This window comes from Gopherus flavomarginatus, chromosome 1, assembly GCF_025201925.1.
Source record: "Gopherus flavomarginatus isolate rGopFla2 chromosome 1, rGopFla2.mat.asm, whole genome shotgun sequence".
Classification (NCBI taxonomy): Eukaryota; Metazoa; Chordata; order Testudines; family Testudinidae; genus Gopherus; species Gopherus flavomarginatus.
In genome coordinates this window covers 328,661,616-328,676,739 of record NC_066617.1, presented here as the reverse complement: position 1 = coordinate 328,676,739, position 15,124 = coordinate 328,661,616, and the positions used below count along the sequence as shown (strand labels likewise).

Genomic DNA, 15,124 nt, shown 5'->3' with positions numbered 1-15,124 from the left:
CACAATACCTCTCCTCTTTATTCTTCCCAATGCTAGTTCTGTGATGTGTAACAGCTGTAACATTCAGCAACACAAAACTGACAGCAAGAGGAAGAAAGAGCACAGCAGTGTGAAAACGCAGATGTCAGACATGGTCACTTCTGTTGGGTCCAGATTTATGTGTGACTTTCAAAAGTTTTAAGCAATGTATAATTACAGTGGCCTTGATTCACCTCTGTTATTCCACTTTCATGTTGGCATAACTCCACTGAAATCAGCGGAGCTACACTGGAGTATAGTAGAGATGCATCCAGCCCTGTATTTCAAATGATTTTTTAAAAGTGTGTTAAAAAAAAAACACACGCACTGTAGTAAATTAGAGCCTTACGGTAAAATGTCACAGAAGTAGCACTGTTAAAATAAACAGAGATTTAATTCCACATGATAAAACTGAGCCACCCTCCATCACTTCCCACTGAATTTAAAGCCACACCCTGCTGTGGTTGTTGATGCCTCTCATTTTTTACAGTCGTTTCATTTTCATACATTATCCCTCCTGTTGGTGAAAGTAGAAGCATAGCATATTATGAGCAGGAACAACTAGCAGCAGCAGATGCAGAGATGGGACAAAGCAGAAGATCACGAGACAGGCAGGGCTAAATGCTTGAGAACAGACTCCAGTTTTGAAGGTTCAGGCCACAGTGTTCAGATGTCTAAGGATATGTCTACACTACAAGATTATTCCAATTTTACATAAACTGGTTTTGTAAAACAGATTGTATAAAGTCGAGTGCATGCGGCCACACTAAGCACATTAATTCGGTGGTGTGCGTCCATGGTCCGAGGCTAGCGTCGATTTCCGGAGTGTTGCACTGTGGGTAGCTATCCCGTAGCTATCCCATAGTTCCCGCAGTCTCCCTTGCCCATTGGAATTCTGGGTTGAGATCCCAATGCAAAAACAGTGTCGCGGGTGATTCTGGGTAAATGTCGTCACTCAATCCTTCCTCCATGAAAGCAATCATTTTGCGCCCTTTTTCCCTGGATTGCCCTGGCAGATGCCATAGCATGGCAACCATAGAGCCAGTTTTGCCTTTTGTATACCCTGAAACACCTAGGAAAATGTTTTTGACCCTTCAGGCATTGGGAGCTCAGCCAAGAATGCAAATGCTTTTCAGAGACTGTGGGGACTGTGGGATAGCTGGAGTCCTCAGTACTCCCTCCTTCTCTCCATGAGCATCCATTTGATTCTTTGGCTTTCCATTACGCTTGTCACACAGCACTGTGCTGTGGACTCTGTCTATCATAGCCTGGAGATTTTTTCAAATGCTTTGGCATTTCGTCTTCTGTAATGGAGCTCTGATAGAACAGATTTGTCTCCCCATACAGCGATCAGATCCAGTATCTCTCGTATGGTCCATGCTGGAGCTCTTTTTGGATTTGGGACTGCATCGCCACCTGTGCTGATCAGAGCTCCACACTGGACAAACAGGAAATGAAATTCAAAAGTTCAAGAGGCCTTTCCTGTCAATCTGGGCAGTGCATCCAAGTTCAGATTGCTTTCCAGAGCGGTCACAATGGTGCACTGTGGGATACCGCCCGGAGGCCAATACCGTCCATTTTCGGGCACACTAACCCTAATCCGACATGGCAATACTGATTTCAGCACTACTCCTCTCGTTGGGGAGGAGTACAGAAATCGGTTTAAAGAGCCCTTTATATCGATATAAAGGGCCTCGTTGTGTGGACAGGTGCAGGGTTAAATCGGTTTAAAGCTGCTAAATTCGGTTTAAACGCGTAGTGTAGACCAGGCCTAACTTCCTGATTGTACCTCCACATCAGGGGAGACATCCTGCCTGCACTGAAGTCAATGGCAAGACTCCCACTGACTTTAACGCAGGCAGGATTTCAGTTCCGGCACTGAGAGTCCTAAATACTATGTGTGCCTGCAAACAAAATCAGAGAACAGGTTAAGGCTCCTTAAACATTCGGCCCCTAATACATGCAGCTAACAGATATTCATTAAAAGGGACAACATTTCAACATTCTAAAAACAATGTGACTGCTGCAGCAGCTCACAATATTTCCAATATTCTCTGTTAGTAGTAGCGGATTACTTACAGCCCCTTTGCAGTACAGACGTAGTTGTCCCATTGGAGTTCGAACTATTACAGACATTCTCTTTCTGTTACTATGAGAAAACAAACAGCCATTTTAAATTATTTTCTAATCAGATCTGTGGTTCTAGGAGTAAAAGCACAGTCTGATCCACAAGTTTTCTTCCATACACTTGGTACATTTTAAACCAGATCATACAAAAACACTCGTATATGTACAATACATAACAATCCTACACATGCCGTTTCTATCTTCCGATCCTATGCTTCTTTAATCAATATGAACATAAATGGCCTGATTTATAGTAGTTTATGGCATACAGATGCACACCCACATTTGCATTCCTAATGTACACGGGAAATTACTGGGACTGCCTAAACTAATCTGGTATTCCTGAAGCTGGTAATCTGCATGCACAGATATTGGCTCATACAATTAATGTAATTACGTACACATAAATTAGGCATGAATTGCAAGTGAGAGTTTCTATGCCTAAAACTTTTTGAAAATCATGCCTCAAATAATTTACCGTAACTTTTCAAAAATAAAGATAAACTCACTAAACACTCCAGTTCAAAAATACAACTGATTATCATATAGAAACATGTATTTTGTTGAACCTGTTACCTTGCTCCCAGTGCTGACACACTTGAAGATTGCAGGGGCAGATTGCTCATCCTCTCAGTGAGAGGTAATGCTTTGCATTGCTTAACTACCACTCCTCTGGATCTTTCTTAAGGAATAAACCTAATGGGTTCCCATCAGGGTCCCACCTAATACAGAAGGATGGTGGCTAAGAAGTGTGTCCTGGAAGTTCAAGGAGGGAGAAGATTTTGTGGAGTGTTGTGTCCAGTTCTGAGTTCCACATTTCAGGAAAGATGTGGACAAATTGGAGAGAGTCCAGAGAAGAGCAACAAAAATGATTAAAGGTCTAGATAACATGACCTATGAGGGAAGATTGAAAAAATTGGGTTTGTTTACTTTGGAAAAGAGAAGAGTGAGAGGGGCATGATAGCAGTTTTCAAGTACATAAAAGATTGTTACCAGGAGGAGGGAGAAAAAATGTTTTTCTTAAGTCTGAGGATACATCAAGAAGCAATGGGCTTAAATTGCAGCAAGGGAGGTTGAGGTTGGACATTAGGAAAAACTTCCTAACTGTCAGAGTGGTCAAGCACTGGACTAAATGTCTAAGGAAGTTGTGGAATCTCCATCATTGGAGATTTTTAAGAGCAGGTTAGACAAACACCTGTCAGGGATGGTCTAGATAATACTTAGTCCTGCCATGAGAGCAGGGAATTGGACTAGATGACCTCTCAAGGTCCCTTCCAGTCCTAGGATTCTATGTGTCTGTTGTGTGTAACAAGGCTCGAGGTAATATCACTGTTGTATATGGCAAGGCAACACCTTTAACTCTGGACAGCAAAAGATACTAGAAAAACATCAACAGTTTGGAGGGAATTCAGAGAAGAGCAACAGAAATTATTTTAAAGATTGACTTGCAAGAAAAGAATAAAGGCGTATAAGGAAAGAGTTAAATTACCATGGATATGCTAGCACTCTACCTTACGTATTTTTGACCCCAAGAAGGAATAAGAATTGGTAGAATTGTTTAAGCAGGTATAACTAGGAGTAACGGGATAAAAATGAAAAAAAATTAGGCTGAATGTTAGGAAAACTACCTTTGGGGTATATTAGATGGCAGAACAGTCTCCCATAGGAAGTGGTGGTAATCACTTGAATCATTTCTAACTGTACACTCAAGAATATAATGTACAATCCTGCGCTGGCAGGGGTATCAACTAGATGACTTAATGGGTGTTTTTCACTTCTAAGTTTTATGTATGTTATTAAGGGACCTAGGCACTGTTCCCACAGATGAAGCAAAGGGGCTGATTTCATAAACCCTGGCGAAATGCCAGTAAAAAGAATACTATCAGCACACTGTAAACTATGCAAACAAACTTCCTGCTTTAGGAGAAATTATTCAACAAATGAATGCAGGGTTCTTCAAAATATACAAAGGGGCGAACAATGGGGACTTTCATGTTCCTCTTAAAAACATTAATTTTGCCTTACTAGTAAATTGCATTTTGTGAGTTTCCCCCCACTTTCCAAAACATGGATTGGTTCATCTGACACGCTAGGAAGCTAGGCAGAATCTCCCACCTCATGCAGTTTTGTGCCTCTTCCCAGTAGCAATCTGTGCACTAAAGATTCAGAAAAAATTTCCTAGCAAATAATTAGCTTTATATTTACATTCAAATCAAAACAAACTACATAAAAAGAATACTAGGATTTCAAAGTAGAGCTTACACAAGTCAGGAAATGTCAAAGTTAAGACTGGTCACACAACCTTAACTCTCTCTGCAACTTTAACTCTGTCCCTTGTGCACACACATTCAGTACCAAGTTTGAGTCTCCACTTCTCTACAAGACTTTTACATCAGACTGAACCCAATGAAATCAAACAAGTTAGACTGGCATAAAACAAGAGCGTAGAACTGGGTCCTGTGAATGAAGCAGGGGTACATAATGAATAGGGCCCTACCAAATTCACAGTCCATTTTGGTGAACTTCACTGTTATAGGATTTAAAAAATCATAAATTTCATGATTTCAGTTATTTAAATTTAAAATTTCACAGTATTGTAATTGTAGGGGTCCTGACCCAAAAACAAGCTTGGGGGGAGAGTCGTAGTATTGCTGCGTTTACTTCTGTGCTGCTGCTGGTGGCGGCGCTGCCTTCAGAGCTGGGCAGCTCGAGAGTGGTGTCTGCTGGCCAGGCCCCCAGCTCTGAAGGTACCGTTGCTGCCAACAGAAGCACAGAAGTAAAGCTGGCATGGTATGGTATTGCCACCCATCCTTCTGCACTGCTGCTTGCAGAGCTTGGCCCCCCGTCAGCAGCTGCCACTGTTTGACTGCCCAGCTCTGAAGGTAGCAGCGCAAAAGTAAGGGTAGCAATACCGCGACCCCCCTAAAATAATCTTGCAACCCCCCCTGCAACTCCCTTTTGGATCAGGACCCTCAGTTTGAGAAACGCTGGTCTCCCCCGTGAAATCATTATAGTATATGGTAAAAGTACACAAAAGACCAGATTTCTCAGGGGGAGACTAGATTTCACGGTCCATGACATATTTTTCATGGCCATGAATTTAGTAGGCTCCTAATAACGAATGAGACATGGCACTTAGTTCAGAGCCTCAGTTTGGTTGAAATTCTAAGGATATTCTGGAAATAACAGAATGCAATGATGGAATTAAAGTTTATTGTAATTACACAGGCACAAGGAGACAGAGTAAAGAGTTTCTGAGCAATCTTAGCCTTGGCAAGTCCTGCCTTTTCGGTACTTCACTTTACAACCTTTTTAAAACAAAACAAAAAACAAAACAAAAAACAGTTTTTTGTAGAACTTTGCTTCCTTCTGTGCATACCTTCAGTAACCATATGGAATGAAGCAGGACTCCTTGTAAGTACGATAAGATAAAGTACATGGGAGAGCATTTGTCTTCCTTGTCTCTTGGACTGAACTTTCTCCTGACAGGCTCTGCCCTGCTGAGTCTCCTACTCATAGCAGATATGTAGGACACTCTTTTATCAAAAAGAGTCCAGGAGCTCTGCAGCAAACTAATGGGCCAGAGGAGCTTCCACCTCCTCCTGGGTCCTGGAATTGTGTGAGCAACCTCATTCTCTTTGCTGGAGTAAGATGCTACTATAGATGAGGGAGGGACAGGATAACAACAAAAGAGACTTATATCTGTGGGCCCGAAGAGAATCCATGAAGGCCCAGAAAAGATCCCTGTAGTCAAAAGATGCAGGGAATTTCTGTGACCAGAAACCCTTCTACCCCCAGTGCTTGGATTCCTGGATGATGACTCCACTCCCTTTATGGAGGTCACAAAGCAAGTCGAGATATCCACAAGACCCAGTGAGAGTCATGGTGGCACATCTGAGGAACATTCAGAGAAGGCAAGGAAGAGCGAAACACAACCTAGACAAATCTTCCCCCTCACCATCCTCTTCCTCTTCAGCAGGCCAAGTCAGCTTGCCACAGAAATAGGCAACAAAGAAGGCCCAAGCAACAGCTGAGTCAAACCTGTCCTTGGTCCACAGAACTGAGGGGGGCCAGGCATTAGAAGTGGCAGAAAAGCCCAGTCTGACTGGTACAACCCAAACCCAGGTGCAAAGCACGAAACATCTCCATCTTCTCAGCAGAGGGAGAATCTATGGGCCTTACCCTGTTATGCTAAGGTTCTCTTACACAGCCAGAGTGGTGCAAAGGATCCTTAGTATAAATGAGAATTAGGCCTGAAGTCTCTCCTGCTGGGAAGCAGAAGGGATACTGGAATTTGGGTGGTCAGGTTGCTCCCAAAAAGGGGTATGAAATTTCCCTCAAGTGGGAGATTCCCTTGTGTGGAAATCATTAATTATATTTTGCACTTATATAGTGCTTTCATCTGACATTCTCAAAGCATTTTATTAAGGCAAGGTGAGAATCATTAGCCTCATTTTACAGGTGAGGAAATCTAGGTGCAGAGAAGTGAAGTGATCTGCCTAAGGTCACACTGAAAGTCTCTGACAGAGCTAGAACTAGAAAAGATGTCTCTTGACCCCCACTTCCATGTCTGACCACTAGACCTCTAATTCCCATTTGTAAGAAGGAGCAGTTTATTCACCCGAGATTGAGGGAAATGGCAAATCTAAAGGAAAATGGATGATATAACTAGACAACCAACTATAATTTCTTTAGATTCCAGTGAACCTGATCATTAGTAATGTTACTAGCTCATTTTCTCTCTTATTTGCTGCCTTGCATTTATTTAATATCTGCAGAAATAACTTACCTAGAAAACTCCAGAACATTAAGAATTTCAAAGGCTTCCTCTTTCCCCAGCTGCAGAAAAATACAATGTACAGAAAATTAAGATGATGTGAACGATGCACATATGTATAGAAGCATCATGATTTCAAATGTGATGTGATCATAGCTCCCTCTCCTGGCAAAAGAGGTATACTGTCCTATTTCAGTCTAACTGTGAAGTGGCAAATTCAGCCTTCATTTGCACTTGTACAACTCCAGCGACTTTCAATTTCTCTATTACCTTACGAGCCTGCAGACACTGATTTTAGTGGGGTTCCATCTATATAACAGAGGAAATTCTAGCTCCCAATCTTTGCAAGCACATAAGTATGCTTTAAAAAAAGACTAAATATTTAAACCTGCTAAGTAAAGACCACTAACATAAGGAAAGGGTTCAAATATGGTCATAGATATAATAGATAAACAATGCACCACCTGAATAAAAATTTTCCCATCAGAAGCAAAGGCATTACTGTGGTAACAAATCTGAACAGGACTAATAAGCAGGATTCCTCCAAAAGTGTGCACATTTATTTCATGTGTCAGACTGCAATGTACAGGACCAATATGCAAAAGAGACCAAGATTTTCTGTGAAAATTGCCACATTTAGGAGCAAACCCTGGAATTACCAACAACCCTCCTTTGCACAAGCATAACATTTCACAGATGCAGTGAAACCTGTTTGATTCTACTGCACTGGGAAGCAAGTGCTGAGGGATCCAATGAAGGGACTGGTGGAGTTGAATGTGGGTGGGCTGAAGGAACAGAAATGAAGGGTTTATGGATCCACAACCAATCCTATAGCAGAGCAGAGGTCCAGGACCCGACTGTTGTCTCAGAGCAGCACTGGCTGCTGCAGAGCTTGGCCTAGGGAGGGAGTATTCCCTACCCATAGAAGAAGCATCACACAGCCCAGATACAGTACTCAAGCTGTGTGCTGGAGGCAGGATTTGTTTTGTGGTGTTCAAATGGGCTTAGCTATTTTAGCGATAACACCAGGTGCAGAGCAGGTGGGAAGGCCCTGGGCAGTTCCAGACAACACTGCACAGCCAGGACCTACAGCATGCTTTTAAACCAAGTAACAGTGTTTTGAAGTGTCCTAACAACTTTAATGCCTTCCTCTAAATAACACTGAGAAAAGGTGGCGCTGTTCAGAAAAAATCTATACTAAGGTCTGGCCTGGAAATTACAAGACTGATAGCTGTGCCCCCTACCCTTCTACCCTTCATGACAGTGTATTCAGCCTTTGTGATACTGTAACTAGCAGGGGTGATTTACAAAACAAACACACATCCAGAACGGCACACAACAGTGACACATTAAAACAAGCAAAACCCAAAGCCCTGGATGTATCCCATGGACCAAGTTCTTCTCGGGGTACGTCTACACTATGGGATTATTCCAATTTTACATAAACCGGTTTTATAAAACAGATTGTATAAAGTCGAGTGGCTGATGGGGCAAAAATCATTGTCGTGGGTGGTTCTGGGTAAATGTCGTCAGTCATTCCTTCCTCCGGGAAAGCAACGGCAGACAATCATTTCGTGCCCTTTTTCCCTGGATTGCCCTGGCAGACGCCATAGCACGGCAACCATGGAGCCCGTTCAGCTTTTTTTTCACAGTCACCGTATGTGTACTGGATGCCGCGGACAGAGGCGATACTCCAGCGCTACACAGCAGCATTCATTTGCTTTTGCATGATAGCAGAGACGGTTATCAGTCGTTCTGTACCATCTGCTGCCAGTGTAATTTAGCAATGAGATGACGGTTATCTGTCCTTCTGTGCTGTCTGCTGCTATCATGGGTGCCCCTGGCTGAGATTGGACAGGGGCGGAAAAGCAAAACTAGGAATGACTCCCCGAGTCAATCCCTCCTTTATGGTTTCTAAAAATAGAGTCAGTCCTGCCTAGAATATGGGACAAGTGTACTAGAGAACCAGTGTACCAGAGAGCTATATGCCATTCATGGGGGGTGCCCCTGCAACAACCCCACCCGTTGCTTCCCTCCTCCCCCAGCCTTCCTGGGCTACCGTGGCAGTGTCCCCCCCATTTGTGTCATGAAGTTATAAAAAATGCAATAACTTTTTATAGGAATAAGAAACAGTGACTTGTTAGTGAGATAAAATGAGGGGGAGGCAGCCTCCCGGTGCTATGACAGTCCAGGCAGGACATTAAGTGGTGCAGAGGAGAGGAGCCCAGTATCCCGCTGCTATGATAGTCCAGGCAGTACAGAATCTTTTCTTTACACAGGAAAGGGAGGGGGCTGATGGATCTCAGCCCCCAGTTGCTAGGATGAGGGTGATTACCAGCCGTTCTGTCCCATCTACTGGGAATGACCAGGAATCATTCCTATTTTTACCCAGGCGCCCCCGGCCGACCTCACCTGAGGCAAGCCAGGAGCACTCACGGGCTGATGGTGACGACGGATAGCAGTCATATTGTACCGTCTGCCACCGGGGAGGGGAGAGGAGCGGATACTGCTCTTCACTGCTGCAGCATCGCGTCTACCAGCAGCATTCAGTAGACATAGGGTGACATTGAAAGAAGTCAAGAAACAATTTCTTTCCCTTTTCTTTCACGTGGGGAGGGGGAGTAAATTGACGAGCTATTCCCTGAACCACGCCGGACAATGTGTTTTAACCTACAGGCATTGGGAGCTCAGCCAAGAATGAAAATACTTTTCGGAGACTGTGGGGACTGTGGGATAGCTGGAGTCCTCAGTACCCCCTCCCACCCTCCATGAGCGTCCATTTGAGTCTCTGGCTTCCCGTTACGCTTGTCACGCAGCACTGTGTAGCCTGGAGATTTTTTTTTCAAACGCTTTGGCATTTCGTCTTCTGTAACGGAGCTTTGATAGAACAGATTTGTTTCCCCATACAGCGATCAGATCCAGTATCTCCCATACGGTCCATGCTGGAGCTCTTTTTGGATTTGGGACTGCATTGGCACCAGTGCTGAGCAGAGCTCCACACTGGGCAAACAGGAAATGAAAATCAAAATTTTGCGGGGCTTTTCCTGTTTACCTGGCCACTGCATCCGAGTTCAGATTGCTTTCCAGAGCGGTCACAGTGGTGCACTGTGGGATACCGCCCGAAGGCCAATACCATCGATTTGCGGCCACAGTAACCCTAATCCAAAATGTTAATACCGATTTTAGCGCTACTCCTCTCATCGGGGAGGAGTACAGAAACTGATTTAAAGAGCCCTTTATATCGATATAAAGAGCTTCGTAGTGTGGACAGGTACAGCGTTAAATCGGTTTAATGCTGCTAAAATCGGTTTAAACGGGTAGTGTAGACCAGGCCTCAGTTGCACTTGTATAAATCCAGAGTTAAAGTACCTCACACAGATGGCTGTCAACTGGATCAGAATGTGATCCCATGTCAATGGAATTGTCCACATTTATTAACCTTAATCTGTTCAATACACCACACACACACAAAGCATATCTTCAGGAGGACATACATTCAGTGAGGAATAGAGATTCAGCTCTAGCACATGCCAGGACTTAGAAGTTAAAGGGACAGTTACATATGTAATTATACTACAGTACATATTCATTCCAATCTATGTATTTTCTTTTCTCTTTGGGGGAAATCTTCTCCCCAGTGTCCAGCTCAAATTAATGCGCTTCCCAGAGCAACCCATAGGGGCAGCTTCAGTTTACTGCCTCGATTAGTATCTGTTGCTCTTTGCCTGTTCCACTGAGGAAGGACCCAGGGATTCACCTCTAGCCAGATCCTTGGCTCTGTCCATCCCACTCTGCCAAAACCTGTCTGCATATGGCCTCAGAGGGAGCCCTGCAGAGCTGCCCGTGGACCCATACGAAGGGGATGTATCCCATGCACATAACCTTGAAAGCTACTGTACACCGCACATGCTCTACTTACCGCATCAATGATAACTGAATGTGGAGTTCTTCCTGTGAAGATATACCCAAGCTTTTTTGCTCCTTTCACTAACGCCCCTTCATCTGTCAATACAAGGAACTTTGCTTTATTGGGGACTAATCAGAAATATAATCAGATGACAATGGAAAAAAACTACTCCCATGAGCATTGCATTGGCAGGATACAGGCAATAGGCAGCTACTGAATCAGAGACGTCTAAAATCTGTTACCGAGAGGAGCTACATCAGCAGCAATTAAAAAGTTTCCATCATAACCCTTAGATAAAGCACGCTTGCAGTGGAATTCCTCCTACAAAACTTCATACAGGTTAAGAGGGCTGCACACATGTGCTTTATACCTGGCATTCTGTATATAATGCATTGTATTTGTTGATGCATTAACCTATCCTAAATGCTCAATTACTGAGGGACAAGCTATACTCATTGCTATATTTGCTTTCCAGGACCAACTCTTAGTATAAACTTTCATGAGTGATGTACCTGAATATTTAGATGCTAATATCTAAACTGTATCGTTAAATGTATTAACTTAAATTTGGATTCTTGCAGATTATGTATTATATGAATTTTATGACTTTTAAACCAAACTTTGTACTTTTGGATAATCTAAGCACTATACCCAGTAGGGATGTAAATAGTGGTTTAAAAAAGGAACCGTGTAACTGATTAAAATTTTATTGGTTACATGGTTAAATGTTTTATGCAGTGCTCTGCTGCCAGCCCCTGCACCCGGGGATCCCGGTCCAGCACCTGCGGCTGGGGACTTCGCAGTCAGCTGCCAGCCGCCACACCCGGGGTCCCGGCTGCCTGCCCGGGGACTCCGCTGTCACCCCTGCATCCAGGGTCCCTCCTGGCTGTTGCCCCCAGGGGGCAGTGGAGTCCTGGGATCCGGCAAGCAGTGGAGTTTAATCATTAACTGTTAACTGAAACCGATGAGACTGATGCTTATCGGTTAATCGGTTAAACATTTACATCCCTAACACCTAGATGTACAGACACTCCTTTCTTAACCTGTGTATTATTTAATTGTAACATTCACTTTAATACAAAATTTTAAATCTGTTACGACTGAAGAGCCACAGTTTGTCTCTTCGTGTTTTGTAAAGTTTTCTTTAAACTTCTCTGGAAAATTAGGAAGATCAAAGCTACGTACATCAATATTTATACAACATGCATTTAATCCAACTTCTGCTGGAATGACTCAACAAACTCAAACAAAAAAATTCACCATATTCTATTGGAGACTGGGGAAAGTAATGAAGAGCTCAAATAATTCTGCAAGTTGGAACTCAGAGGCAATGCCTCAGGCAGTACCTGTACCACATGCTTAGAGAAAGACACATGTACAATGTACCACATGCTTAGAGAAAGACAAGTGGCAAGGTCTGAATTCCCCTGTATCGGTGGGGTCTGCAATGTTCAATTCCATTGATCCTTGTATATCCATGAGGAAAGCCCATCCCACATCCTGAGAGCAGAGCTCACAGCTGAGCCTTCCTATTGTTGGCTCTTCATCCCACTCCTGTACCCAACCCTCCTTGAAGAGCGGTAAGAGGCACAGAGAGGAATTCATGCTCCTTGGACCACATTAAGCACTGAACAAATTTCCACATGGTAGGATAAAAAAATCAAGTTATATAAAAAAAACCAACAGTCACTGAGGGGAGCTTGCCACAGAGCTACTCCCCGCACCCCAGTCTGTGGGGCATGCCTGTTCCCTCTGGTCTCCTCTGTTCTCCTCAATAGCACAGAATGGAGAGGAGCATGGGCCCCAATAAATTCTGGACTCAATTCTTTATTGTCTCATGTCCTGTGTAGTTGTTTACACCTTCATAAAGTGGGTGCAGGATGCTGCCAAAGTAGAACGGTGGCAGTGTTTGAGCTCATTTCACACAGGCATAAAGGATGGCACAAAGGACAAAGCAGTGGTAAATCGGGTACTGCTAGCTCATTGATGGGGCTAGCTTGTGATTGGTTGCTGCAAGGATACAAAAAGGGGATGAAGGAGTCAAAAATGGAGTCTCACCTTGCTAGTTGCCACAAAGGGGTGGCAGAAGTCTTGGGTTGTGGGCCCACCCCACCCCTTTACATAAGCCAGCAGAAGCAGCTGGTAGCAACAGGGATCACCTCTGAAGGATGAAGCAGTGGCTGTGCTCAATCTGTACAGTGGGGAGCGCCAGGAGATAGTGTACCCTCTGTGCACGCTGGTGTCTTGAAGGCACCATAAAGCCCATTATTAGTCATACAGGAAAGGAGATTTTGTTTGCTTTTAAATGTGGTTTTTAATTTAAGAGCATTTTTTTAAAAGCTCTTGGCTTCTCTCTCCCACCCCACAAAAGAAGGAGAAAATGACCAACCTGGTGAGGAGGCCTGGTAGATTATTGTATTTCCATCTCTCTCAGGAACAACAGTGTGACACACGGCCAATAGAGTGAGGAACTCCTGTATGTGAGCAGCTGTGGGCTACAATGAACATTACCAAGTTAGTCTGGTACTTTCATTACAAGGAGACTCAATGTATAAGACATAGGCACGTTCTGGATTTTAAAACATAACTCAGTCTCTTTAGATGTGCAACACTCACCTCTCTAACTCAGGGTATTGCCTCTTTCACCTCTCAGCCATGCTAGAATATTGGAGATATCAACAGCTTGTGCTAATGAACTCTCATTCTGTGTGCAGCACTCGATCTACAGAGAAATTACTTACACGCACACACACAGTTGGAAAGCCAGAACCATTGTCCTTCCACTCAAAAAAACAAAAGGGGCTTGATTTTGTACAGCCATGCACCTTGTGTAGTCATTTACATCTTTGCTACCATTTTTGTTAAAATGCTACCATTGGTATAGTGACTGGAAAAATTGAGATTTGGTAGCATTTATACCAGATTTACACAGGTGCAAATGACCACGTAAGAAGCAATGTAGTATAGGATTAGGCCCAGGTGCTCTGCTAAAAAGACTTGTGGAGACAAACATCTTAATTAGTTCTAAGAGAGCTGTACAAATTTGTGAGTGGGATTATATGGCAGGGTTGCTTGTGATGGTTGGGGACAGGGCTCGGCAGCCATGGGGCTCACTACTGAGGTCCTGCTGAGCATTTTCTCTCTCTCTCTCTCTAGCCTGCTTGGCTAGTTCTTACTCACATGCTCAGGGTCTAACTTATTGCCACATGTAGGACTGGGAAGGAATTTTCCCCCAGGACAGACTGGCAGTGACCTCAGTGGGGTTATGCTTTCCTCTTCAGTGTGTAAGTGCAGGTTACTTGCTGAGGTCATCTGTGTAGCTCTCTCAATCAATTTCCTGCCATTGCAGGGGCCTTGAGCACTGGTGCACTTTGGTCTCTCCTATTCTCTGCCTGTGGCACACAATTGTTTAGTCTCCTGTGGGCTGTAATACTTTGGTCTAATTTCAGTTGCTGGGATTATCGTGTGGATGCTGGTGGCCTATGATATACAGGAGGTCAGACTAGATGATCTTGTGGTCCCTTCTGGCCTTAGACTCTATGACTATGACGTGTGCTAAAGGTGAAATCTTGAATCTGACAGCAGTAGTAAGTTCCTTATCTTCTCTATGGGTTGGCCAGTAGACGACAACAACACTCACCTCATCTTGTAAACCTCAGCCTGAACTTTATACAGCCAAAAATGCACAATCAGTTACTATACTGTCCTGCTAGTGTAACCCACACACCTCCTGGATATAGTGTTCTGTCATATCTAGTGGCACTGAGACCACTTAGAGAGAGAGATTCATGAGTTTTCTCTACAGCCTTGCTAACAGTCAGTTGGCTTTTAGCTCATGCAGTAGAGGCTCATGCACTAAGCTCAAGAAGTCCCCAGTTTGATCCTGCCCACTGACAACCAGGGTCTATCAGTGTTACGCTAGCACTGTAGCTGGCCTTGCTGAATACACTCACAAAAGCTCATGCTCCAAAATGTCTGTTAGTCTAGAAGGTGCCACAGGACTCTTTGCTGCTTTTAAAAATGACCTGAGATTTTATTTAAAAAAATGATTCCAAGTTTTCCAGTATTCACTCATCTAACCTGTCCTCCTGTATAGCACAGGCCACAGAACTTCCCCAAAATAATTCCTAAAACAGATGTTTAGAAAAACATCCAGTATGGATTTACAAATTGTCGGTAATGGAGAATCCTCCATGACCCATGGTAAATTTTTCCAATGGTAATTACCCTCACAGTTAAAAATTTACACCTTAGTTCCACTCTAAATTTATCTAGCTTCAACTTCCCATCATAGG

The 15,124-nt window shown here is 43.6% G+C and overlaps 1 protein-coding gene across 3 annotated transcripts in view; it reads right to left on the bottom strand.

Annotated features, from left to right (window-relative positions):
• ATP8A2 (ATPase phospholipid transporting 8A2) overlaps positions 1–15,124 on the bottom strand; it is a 657,063-nt gene that overhangs the window by 458,425 nt on the left and 183,514 nt on the right. For all 3 annotated transcript variants that reach the window (XM_050937153.1, XM_050937152.1, XM_050937151.1), the window contains exons 17-20: positions 13,219–13,324; positions 10,842–10,924; positions 6,935–6,984; positions 2,098–2,167 (exon numbers count right to left, since the gene is read on the bottom strand). In XM_050937153.1, the coding sequence (XP_050793110.1) occupies positions 2,098–2,167; positions 6,935–6,984; positions 10,842–10,924; positions 13,219–13,324 (309 nt within the window). The remainder of the gene's footprint in view (positions 1–2,097; positions 2,168–6,934; positions 6,985–10,841; positions 10,925–13,218; positions 13,325–15,124) is intronic.